The sequence below is a fragment of the Syngnathus floridae genome, chromosome 2 (genome assembly GCF_059516105.1).
Source record: "Syngnathus floridae isolate MCC-2025c chromosome 2, RoL_Sflo_1.0, whole genome shotgun sequence".
Classification (NCBI taxonomy): Eukaryota; Metazoa; Chordata; class Actinopteri; order Syngnathiformes; family Syngnathidae; genus Syngnathus; species Syngnathus floridae.
This window is the reverse complement of record NC_142414.1, coordinates 7272193-7283818: the sequence shown is the minus strand read 5'-3', so window position 1 is coordinate 7283818 and position 11626 is coordinate 7272193. Positions and strand designations below refer to the sequence as shown.

Below are 11626 nucleotides of genomic sequence, written 5' to 3'. Positions count from 1 at the left end.
TAGAGGGCAGTCGTGCACCGTGACTCGGCCCTCTGGCTGTGTGTGGAGGGGAGAAAAAAAAAAGCTGCATGGGTGCTAAGGTCATGTGGGGAAGTGGGTGCAGTGGCTCATAAATCACAAGCGCCTGGTGAACAAGGACATCAGATAAAGCTCTGCTCTTGATGCTTGTTCAGCTGTGCTTGGAAGGAAGGAAGGAAGGCAGTCGCTAGCATTAATAGGCCTCCATCGCAGCTCCGCTATAGTTTCGCCTCAAAGATGGAGCGCTCCGCTAGCTGCGAGGAGCTACACTTGCCCCCGGTGCGTTGATTTATGACTTGAATTTAAGCACGCCGTGCAATCGAGCAGCTCCTGCAATAGGTGCGGCGACACTTGTGGAAAAGGTCAAATGTGCAAATAAAAGGAGAGATACGTATGTGTATGTATGGATGAGATATATAGAGCGGGAAGTCTATTGTAAATCGGAATAGTCAAGCCTCGGCAGGGAAATGTCCCAAATTTGATTGATTCCAGAGGCCGGAGATGCCCGAGCGATACTCAATCTGGTCCGAGACGGCCGGCGTGGTGTTTGTTTTTATGAGATAAGATAGCGGAGTCCTCCGAGATCTGACACCCAATCTCTGACAAATTATAGGACATCAGGGCCTTAAAGTTAAACCGTATCACGCTTGTCACAAACGCACCTTTTAAATGTTTGTCCAAAGTACATCAGCAAGAAGCAAATGAATAAAGGCAGCCTTTGTGATGGCCTGCGTAAATGTCACGTCAGTAATCACGATTTATGCGCTTAGCGCAAAGTTTACAACACACATCTCAGCTGATCAGATCGGTTTATTTTGATATTCCCATAAATTCTCAAAGGAGCCGAGCGGCTATACTTGTAGTAAACATCTTTTTTATTTTTATTTTTACCCCCCCCCTCCCCATAGCCCCAGCGTGCCATTCAGATACAAACGCCTCACCTTGATTTTATTAATAGATAGAGCAGGGTGATAAACAGCGATGAGATTCTATCAATTATATGATTGCTTTAATTAACTATCATTAAAGACAGATCAATAATGCCAGACTCAAATTAAAATAAGGCCCATACATTATACACTATTTTACAAGGAACAATCAAATGGCCTCATATACCAAGCCCCTGGAAGGGGGTTGCCACGGTAACCAGAGGGAGGCGGGGGACGACTGGGTGGTGGTGGTGGGGAGGGGGGCTTTAAAAGAGGCATGCACACACAGACCTGGCCGTATTTGATTATCTGTGAAGTAGAAGTGGGGAACAAAAGGATTGTGAAGGGCAAAGAGCATTCAAATGTCGTTTGGCCACCGATAAGCTCATAATTAGGAAGCTATGGGTGGCTTGTCCCAGCGAGAGGTGGCGGGGTGAGACCCCGGACTGGTCGCCGGCCAATCAAAGGGCACATATAGACAGACCTATAATGAATGAAGCTAACATGCATGTTTGGGGAATGTGGGAAAAATTCCCCGCCAGCAAACACGGAAGGCCTGAGCCGAGATTGAAAAATCCGATTGTGAAATGTGGTCCCTTTAATATTTCCTGACAATGGATTCTATTGGTGAGTCACCGACCTCATGGATTTGTTATTGTCGCCAATTTCCAAGCCATCTTAGGCCAGCTGTCAACGCTAACGTTAGCCGATCACCTCTCGTGCTGTTTTTGTTTCCCTGAAAAATCATGCTTGGGGGAGACGCAACGGGTGCCCTTTGTTTGTTTTGACGGGCCTCCAAATTTGGGCCCGTCTGGAACACGACAAAAGCAAACGCGAGTGACATTAGTCAAGTTAGCCGATGAAGCTAAATATTGCCAGAGGAATGTCAGATGACCTTTGACCCCGATAAAGCCCCCGCCGCGATACGAAGACGCAGAGCGACCCCGAGACATGCGAGTCATACGGGATGTCGGCCGCGTCGGGGTCGTTCCGCGTGACGCCACCTGGTTTTACAGCTGCCGCTCGGCAGACGGGACGTGCTCCTCATTTGTTACAAACGTGCCCGGCCGGGGTTGCGGCTCAGTCAAGGGAAAAGAAGACGAGACAGGAGAGGAGAGGAGAGGTGAGGGGAAGGTGAGCAACGCTCTCAAGTGCAAAGACCATAAATTTAACGCCTTCCTCCGTGCGTGCGTGTGAGCGCGTGAGCGTGGGCCATCTTAAAGAAAGGGTAATGGAACAAGTGATGGAGAAGCGGCGGGCGACGATGGAGGGAGGGTGTGCCAGCAGGGAGGAAAATGAAGGAAGGCAGAGGAAATAAACAAGGCCCAGGTAGAGGGAAGAGGTGATTTGGGCAGGAGGAGGCGGGATCATAAAAAACTCCGAGATGTGTGCTGGCCTCTGGCTCTTTCATATCTTTTACATTTCTAATTAAAAGAGATAAAGAGTGAGGGAGTCATCAATCCCACAGTGATTTCCCAGTTAAGGTTTTAGAGGGGGCTGTAAACTAGGCAGCCCGGCATCATTGATTTTATAATTAGCTATCGTCACCCCGCACTCAAGACGGAGGGAGTGCGCTTGGGAAAAAAAAAAAAGAGGAGGCGACCGTCAAGTGGAGCAGCGAGGCGTGAGGATGAAGGTGACGATGAGGAGGAGCAGGAGGTCGGCCCTGGGTGGGGTGGGGGGACCTTCGCACACCTTGCATATTTGCAACCAGAAGGGAATGTGGAAAACAAAATGGCAGCGGTAATTGCCAGTGAAATGTCGCCAGGTCCCAAATATTCAGAATAAGACTCATCAAGCGAATTTAGAGATATATAGATTTTTATTAGACAAGAATCCCAAAACTCTTACATGGCCACATACATGGCGGGATGAAGACAATTCCAAAACAAATCGTGATAATTGCTGTGCGACGACCTCCTGTCGTAACCCCGCCCCCCCCCCCCCCCCCCAAAAAAAAACTGCCGTGTGCTTTTCAAAGCGAAACGACAATGAGAAATTGGCCCACTAAAGCGGCTGCTCCCTTTTCAATAATCCCGCCCAAGATGATTAAACATTAAAATCCATTTCTTTCGCACATTATGAATCCAGTGCCATTTCTTGCCTTACTATAATAAAACCAAACACTGCAAAATATTTGCATAAAAAAATCTTATAGGAAAAAAATGTGGACACAGCACGCAATGTGGGAGGATCAACGTTTGTGGGGGGGGGGCATTTGCTATATTCTGTTGACTGAGGGCTGAATTGGTCTGAACATCCCGTTCTTTTTTTTTTTTTTTTGTCAGCTCCCTTTTGCCTCGGTCCAAATTCAGCTTAATTGCCGCACTTTATGACAAAAAAGATTTTTTACTAGGCACTATCTTGCCACGGGCCTCGGGGGAAATGCTGACAGCACGTGATGAGAAAGATTTTCTTTCATAACAGCGCTCTTGAATTATTCAGGTGCAAATTTCGAGCCGTGCGAATGCGAATGAAGACCAAACCCACGGCGTTAAAAGTTATTCATACAAAGTTGCCGTCAACTTTAATCTGTTCAACGAGCGTTTGATTGCAAAAACATCTTTTTTTTTTTTAACGGCGTGCATTTTCAAACGTTGGGCGCCGTCTAACGTCACACCTCCCTGCCAAATAATTTGAGCGCCATGCCGTATGAATGCTTTATGCCGTCACGACTGGCATTCAAAGCAGCGATGGGGAGAATTTAATGCTTGCGAGGGAGCGTTGCCATGATTTTCAGCGGGGAGCGGCCCCGCACAAAACATCATAATTACGCCGCCTGTCATGACTCCTAATCACAAATGTCATAAAAACGACATAACATCCGCCGTAAAGCTCTCCACGTAGCGATGATTCAAGCCCAGGCGTTGGGCTACAACCTGCCAAACGGAGCCTAAACGCCCGCTCTGTCCACCCGCGTCTTAAAGCCCCCCCCCATCATAAACGCCCCCCCAAAAAAGAAAAAAATTGCATATCACCATTGAGTCTGTGGAAAAATAATGGAAGGGTTGCTGCTGCTTCTCACGTGAGGGATGTCCACCGCTGGTTACCATAGCGACGTGTTCACTGATGGGAAAGGGGGGGGGGGGAGAGTGTGGAAAAGGTGAGCAGAGTGTGGTTGCAAAAGGTTAGACGGACGGACGGACGGATGGAGGGAGTGTCTGAGAGGCAGAGCGAGCGAGCGCGGGCGGGCGGGCTTTAATGATGCTGAAAATTGGCCCGTGACGGCGCGACACCCCCGCAAGTAAATCATTGCTACGGCCTGCTGTCAACTTATCTGTCCCCTTGTCCTCCCATCTTGGCCCTCCCTCCCTCTGTCGCCCCCCCCAAAGCCTCAACTTCTTTTACGAGCACATATTCAAAACTTTCATCTTGCGGCCATACTCACCCTGTCACCGTAAATAATTGCCGCCGTTTTGTCTGTGTGCATTAGTGAGCTTGGAATTCATTGGAAAATTCGCTTTTTTTTTTTTTTTTTGGGCGTTCAGGCCAGATGTGTGAGGTACAATTTAGTGGAGGCACTTAATTCCACCATTTTGGGATTCTTTATCCTTTTGCTAGGCTATATTTCAAGGAGAAATATGTTACTTTTTACTCGGCTGCGTCTTCCCGCTGGCTGGGTTCACTAATTACTTTGCCGAGTGAGCTTGTACACACAAATCAAGCGGCGGGCTCATAAAGTGTGATGCATTGCTCATGTTTAAATCAGCCAGCGTGACAGGGGGCAAATTTGTAGGCTTGTTCAAAAGAAATGTTCATTTTAATATGGCGTCAATAATGCAAACGGAAACGTCGTCACTCCAAAGCTTCAATCGCGCCCCCTTTGTCGTCTGACCTCGGCAACTGGGAAAGGTTGAGACGTTCTCGCCGGGTTCCCCTGACACTTTTCGCTTAATATCTGACAAGTTCTGGCACTGGCTGCCCTTTTGTCATTAGCGGCAGAGACGAATCGTTGCAGCAAGTTAAAAAAAAAAAAAAAAAAAAGAAAAAAAAAGCTCATTACTACTGACAGACAGTTTTGGCGGGAATTGAAGCCTTGACTTTTTAAAGCCCCGGTAAACAACCGCGGAATCGCTAATGGGCCCGTGCCGACTTGTACATGAAATACCTTTTTAGATTTATACTGCTAAATCAAGAGCTGCTCAAAGTGTTTGTGACTGCTGTGCAATGATGACGATAAATCTCCATTCTATTCTGGAGTGTAGCTTCCCGTGAGGCCCTTGTTGTCTTGCTCCGCGTACAAAATTTACTGCCTCGGCCTAAAGGCAAAATAGGACATTTCAACTTTCGGCCGCGCACGTGCTTGAGTTATTGTCATTTGTGCCGAGCGGTGACAAACGACACTTTTTTTTTTTTTCCTGATAGCAAGTAGCTTTAGTTTATTCATGCCCCTATTTTTGACGACTAAAGTATACATATTTTACTAAGTGCGCTTCCACTTCTGAAATCGGTGTCAACTTTTGTTTGTTCTGACATTTGAATGATTGATTTGATATCTGCTTGTGTGTTTCACCTTAGACTGTGTCCGCGTGATCCGCAAGCTGCTCTGGTCCTCCTGTGCAACCAGGTTCTTCCTCTTGGACACAAAGAGTTATGAAGAAAGTAAGCGGCACATCGGGTTGATGCGTGTTAACAGGTGCGGCGGCATATGCCGTTTTCACGACGGCACATAACCGAGCCGCTCGGCTTTCGGGTCTCACCGGGCAGGAGGAGTCTCCCGGCTCGTGAGGTGAGGAGAGGGGCTGCTGGTTGATGACGCTCGCAATCAGGGTCCCCGGAGGTCTGGTACAACCGGAAGGCCGAGAGGTCCATCGGTGGTCCGAAGAGGGGCCGCCTAGACGACGGGCAGAGCGCCGTTCGCGTCAAACCGTTGCGAAGGCTATTTAGTGTTGCCGTTGAATGAAAGTGAACACTTTTAGTGTTCCCATCTGCGGGGTGTTGGGCAGATTAATGTGGCTTCATTCACCTGTGGAAGCGGCGCTTCGCTTGGCACCTGCTGCCGTTCCCATTTTTTGCTCCAACTGACAGCTGTAGTCCATCAAGTCCTGCGGTGGGAAATACAGCCATCATTGCACACGGCGGGGCGGCGGGCCTTCCATAATCACGGCTTCGCTCGCCGCTGCTCTCGTAACCCCCAGATGTCTGACACATAAAGCGGACGCACATGCGCGCTCGCTCGCCCGCGCCACACAATACGCCGTTATGTAAACACGGGCTTTACGACAACTAGCGGACGTCAAACGCCATTCCGTCGGAGGGATTTATTTGACGCCGGCGACGGTGGCACGCCAAGAGCGTTTACATAAACCGGACGGGTGTTTTGAAACGCGTTGGCCGAAGCGATAGCGCTTAGCTAACGACAAAACTCTGCAGGCGTTTTAACAGCGGCGCCCTGAAAAAGCTCTGATTTATTGTACGCCGTAAAGCTTTTATATCGCACAATAACGGCGAAAAAGACAACAACGACGGCGCAAAGATGCCCAACAAGTGAGACATTAGCAAGAACGGCGTTATGCTATCGCCCCAATTGAACGCTCGATTGCTTTATGAATAGCCAAGCGATAATCTATCACTCGCTGAGACTTGAGAGTGATGCAAAGGTGTTAGCCGGACTTAAATTTAAAGCTGATAATGAGTGCAGTTGATTGAAGTAGCAGTTTAACGTCTGAAGAAGGGACAACGGCTATTTATTTGTTAATCCATACCAACCATTAAGTGGCCTCTGGGGCTTATCAGCTGATTACAAAGAGAACATAAACGCGGCATTAAGGATATTCAACAACTGTGGCCACTTGTTACTTTGGTTTCCAAACGCAGGTGCTCCTTCTCTTTCACCCTCAGGCTGGACTTCAGCTCCTGGAGCTCCCTGCGCAGTTCGCTCACTTGGACCTACAAGACGGAACGGGTCAGGGCAGAAGATTTGAGCTGAATTTTTTTTTTTGGTATCATCCGTCTTTCTCACCCTGTTGCAATCCTTTTCTCCCGAGCTCCACCTCCAGCTTCACTCGCTCAGTCCTCTCCTCCTGGAGCTCTTCCTCAATCGTTTGCATCTCGGCTGTAAGGTTCTCCAGATCCTCACGTGCCTTCTGCCGGAGCGACACACAGGTCATAACTCGAAACAACACGAGCGAGCGAAAGCTCCAGTGTGCTGTACCTCAGCTTTGCGCTGCAGACTTTGCTTTTCCTGAGCCCATTGTACTCGACCTTCTCTCAGAGCCAGACTGCAATCGGCTAACTGCAAGGTAAGCTGGGCAGCTTGAAGGCGGGCCTGATGCACTTCGGTCTCCCCGCGATCTCTTTGGTCGGTCGTTGAGCTCAGATCGTTCTTCAGGACGTCGGCGGCGCGCTCGGTCGCATCCAAACGTTCCTGCAGGCTCCTCATCTCCTTCAGCGTTGCCTCGTTCAGCGCCTGGACCAAACAATAACTGCCTCGTTTCTATTTGTCGTGCGCTGTGATTATTATGATTAGGATTTTGGACGCACCTCTTTCCTGTAAGCCGCGGACAGTTTCTGGCTGAGGCTGCTGATGGTGTTCTGGAGTTGCAGCACGCTGGTGTCTCTCTGGGCCAGGGAGGTCCTCAGCTCCTGAAACTCCTTGGACAAACTTCGAAGGTCGCCTTGTGTCTGTTCCAGCTTGTTCTAAGTGTGGAACAACATGAGAAGAGCCACAAAGACAAAATGGAGCAATGGTAGGAGAAGGTACCTGCAGTATCTGTCTGTCCGTCTCCTCTTCTTCTGCTGTCCTCTTAGCGCTTTCCTTTATCCTGCAGACATTGAAGGGGATGTCGTACAGAAATGTTTTTTTTTGGGCGAAGAGCGACTCACCTTTCCAACTCCATCTCTCCTTGCAGAGCTCTCTGCGTCAGCGTTTTGATGTCCTCCTGCAGTTGTTCAATTTGCAACCTGTTGGCCTCTCTCACTTCCACTAGAGCTCTATTTTCTTCTGCGAGACATTCCCCCAAAACCGTTTCCTCCTGAGGGAGCAAAGGCAACCTCGTCGGGCCATCCCATGTATCTCGACACCAACGATTCAACTCGAGATCTACGGTGGCGTGTTGTTTGGATGCGGCTACAAAGACCATCGTGTGCTTTGTGGCCCAAGGTAAAGATCTCAATGTAAAGATTTCATCTGTGACTACCTTCTGCCATCTCTCCAGCTCTTCAATCTTCTCCTGGCTCCTCCTCAGTTCATCCTGCAGCCTGCTGATGTCGGAATGGAGCCCTCCACGAAGTCTACTCCAGGCGAGCCTCTCTTGGTTGAAGTCTCGTTTCTCTTTCTCCTTTTGCTCCTTGGCTTCCTCTTGCATCCGCAGAAGCTCAGCCTGCTCTCGCACACATTCCCGCAGTTGGCGCTGTCGAGACAAAGAAAAGCAGCCGTCGGATGGGCCTCTCGGATCCGCAGCGCTCATTTGCTACCTTCAGTAATTCGGCCCGAGGTACGACCAGCACAATGTCTGTGCTGTCTCCTTCCCCGTGGGGCTCCTCCTCAAGGGTCACCAGGTCGTCCAGGGGTTTGGGGGTGCAAAATGTGAATCTTGAGCTCCGGAAGCAATCTTCACCGTTCGCAGCGACATACACAAATTCATACTCTTGGCCACTTGGGCGAGGAAGGTAAGATGCTAGAAAAAAAACAAAACAGTTTATCAATCACTTGGTATGGACTAGAAAATCTATAATATGAAAACATTTTCAACTCAAGATGTGAAATTTTGAGTGACAGTCTATTTATAATTTGAACTTCTAAAGGACTTTGAAACACATCTATAAAAAGTGCAGTATTAATAAAGTTTGAATTTACTGATTATGAGGAAGTATCAAAAAATAGTTTCTAAACGATCAAAATTATTGTGACGATATAATTTATAGATGCAGCTTTTTTATTAAACTTTATTGGTGCATGTGGCTGACTGAGACAATTTACTGATCGCTTTGAAATCTCCCCCAAAAAAATATTTTATAAAAAATTTACGTTTAACACGCATGCGCGCACACAAAGCGCTTCCAATTTAAAGGCGGTCATAGGCGCAATACCGGTTTGGACCACTGGGGGCAAAAGACGAGTTTATTCGTGCAGGTGTGTCAAACTCGGTTGCAGCCCGACTTGGAAAGTGGTCTAAATTGAACAAACATTCTCACCAACTTCTTTTGATGGTTCCTCGTATCACCATTCCTCATTTGCATTCTTTGTCGATGTGAAATATGACTAAGAACCGTTTAAACTGACAAAAGCTAGTAAGAGACGCTAAATAGCGTGTGGTTGCTATTGAAGGGAAAGTGACGTCACAGCGGGGAGATCCTCGATTGAATGCACGGTAGGTGAATGGTTGAATCGTATGCATGTGCATTTAGCAAACTGACAGGAATGGCACATTTGTCTTGATTTCAGGCTCACCATTTTTTCCTATATTTTACTCAAGTTGTCATTGCTTCTCTTTTTATAGAACGGAATTTCTTTCCCGATGCGCACGCACTCCCGCCTGCCGAAGCGACTACGTCCGGACCCGTAAAGTAAGATCAACCAATATAATTCCGTATCACATTAACGGGGAATAATTTATGCAAATTCGGCCAACAAAGGGTAAGGCCACCAAGGTTTATGAGCTCTATTATAATTCAATGCAGCAACAAAGGTCACTTTTTGGGCACGGATTAAAAAAAAAAAAAAACACACGCACACACAATTCCTTGTCGTTTTGCGAGTCTTTGAGTGAAGAGTGACAAAGGCAATAAATCGAATTTTGCTGCAGAGGTGAGTGCCTCATCTGCTGTACCTGTGCCCTTCACACTCAATCATGCTCATCTTGGCCCCTCCCATCGCTCATTTCTCTTGGCCCCTCCCATCATTCACCATCTTGCCTCATGAAAGGCATTCAACCCCTCTGAGAGGATTATATCAGTTTGACCTGATCACTTTCTCATCTAAGTTCAACACGTATTTTTTCAGAAGCAATAAAAGTCTGAAACAGCAATCGTGGCTACGTTCACATTTCTATCGTGGCTACGTTCACATTTCTTTGATCCCATCAGTTTGGATTAAAGAAATAGTTGTCGGAGAAGAAATCGGAGCAACTCCCTTGTCAAGAAAAAATGGCTCCGTCAATTCCGGCTTCTACCTGTTGGCGGCACTTTTCAAACAGTCTGCGGAAATGGATGGAGAAGGAAACAAGTACCCTGGAATTGAACGCAACAGTTGACCTTTGTTGGCTCTTGACAGTCGGCGGGGGCCAGTGCCCAAACAAACGTCTGGTAGTCCTTCGTTGAAGACCAGCCCGCCTGCGAACAAAAGAAGAGTTTGCGGTGGCGTATTTGGACAAAAGCGTCACGGCGGCGTGTGCTCGGTACCTTGAAGAGGCCGACCCAGTCGCCGCTGGTCCAGGTGTGACCTGAGCTGATCGTGTAATGGCAGTCCACTCTGCTTTGAGGGAAATAACTACGGGCCACATTTCGGAACTCCACCGCTGCTTCCGTTTCCATGGCAACGTAACACACAGGCACTGTGTTTGAACAGGAAGGGAGGCGGCGTGAGAAGAAGGCGGCGGCGTTCCCTTTCACATCAAGGACAGACAGCACAACTTAAAAGCTCGGTGGCCATCTGACATATTGGTCGGCGGGCGAGCTATTTTGGTCGGCACAACACGCACGCCGCAAGGTGTCTGCGTGGGGTCGGGCCTTCAGCACGTGCCAGCTGCTGTAAGCCCGCCCTCCACGTTGCCCCGAGTTTTCCCATCCTGCTTGTTAGAACTTCCACAGGGACTTTCAAAAGGAGTCACCATGTTTGTCTTTCCTTCTTTTTCTAGACACATTGCAAATAGTATCTTGAAATATAGCAAATAGGGATGGAAGGAAGTTCTCACGGTTGAGACACCAAATGACACAAATAGCGTGGACAACGTGACAGATGTCCACTTGCAGCCTGCTTGCAAGCGTTCACGTGACACAGGAGACGCAGTATGGAGGCAGTCTCGAGGCCCCGCACCGCAAGAGTGCGCTCAACTTTGAAGGAGCTCCAAACAGCGCTCAAAAGCGCTTTTCACACGAATACTGCGCCTCGTCATGGATCTTGGTTATTTTAATTCCACCCGCGTGACAATAACAATCACCTTGGGCACAAAAGCGCGTCTGCGCGCCGATCGTGCGTCTTTTTTATTTGCACACCGTCCTCACCTTTAACCGCCTCCACTTGTCAATGTGGCTCGTTCGATGCCGTAAGACGCACCGTGAGCGCAGATAACCGCGCGCGTCGCTCAGCTTTGACTTGGTTGCTCCACGGCACGACCCGACCTCAAGAAAGAATAACAAAAAGCAAGCGTGACAGCTTTCGTCTTCGTCCGAGCGCTTGTGGAAATTGTAGTTTGATAGCTCGCTGCGGCGCCAATCACTATCCGCTTTTGGACTACAAATCCCACAATGCAAGTGCAGTTGCTGAGGTCACGTGTAGTGTAACCTGAAGCTTGCGTTTCTTTTTTTTTGCCTGCGGAAGGCAACTTGTTTTGCGTACGAGCCCTTTAAAGTAACCTTGCCATTGTTTGACTTTTATTTGAGCGACAATTCTCACGTCGTTCTCTAGTGGAAACCTCCAAAGATGTGAACACTGTGAAAATATTTTCCAACCACACGCCAATTCGTTCACAGTAAAAATCTTCATGCATTTGACCATTGAGAAAGATGTTGCATGAATT

The 11626-nt window shown here is 48.3% G+C and overlaps 2 protein-coding genes across 3 annotated transcripts in view; one reads left to right on the top strand and one right to left on the bottom strand.

Annotated features, from left to right (window-relative positions):
* Positions 1-2750: 2750 nt before the first annotated feature.
* calcoco1a (calcium binding and coiled-coil domain 1a) lies at positions 2751-11274 on the bottom strand. Its single transcript, XM_088368543.1, is given in 16 exon segments — positions 2751-4013; positions 5461-5523; positions 5648-5781; positions 5914-5992; positions 6747-6836; positions 6910-6928; positions 6930-7033; positions 7102-7356; positions 7431-7586; positions 7651-7711; positions 7773-7921; positions 8087-8299; positions 8364-8566; positions 10118-10220; positions 10290-10441; positions 11112-11274. Coding segments are annotated over 15 exon segments (1764 nt in total). The 5' UTR covers positions 10422-10441; positions 11112-11274; the 3' UTR covers positions 2751-4010.
* The window catches only part of hoxc13a (homeobox C13a), a 40921-nt gene continuing 34764 nt past the window's right edge, over positions 5470-11626 (top strand). For both annotated transcript variants that reach the window (XR_015857064.1, XM_088368545.1), the window contains exons 1-2: positions 5470-9259; positions 9389-9455. The gene's annotated coding sequence lies outside the window, so the exon portion shown is untranslated. The remainder of the gene's footprint in view (positions 9260-9388; positions 9456-11626) is intronic.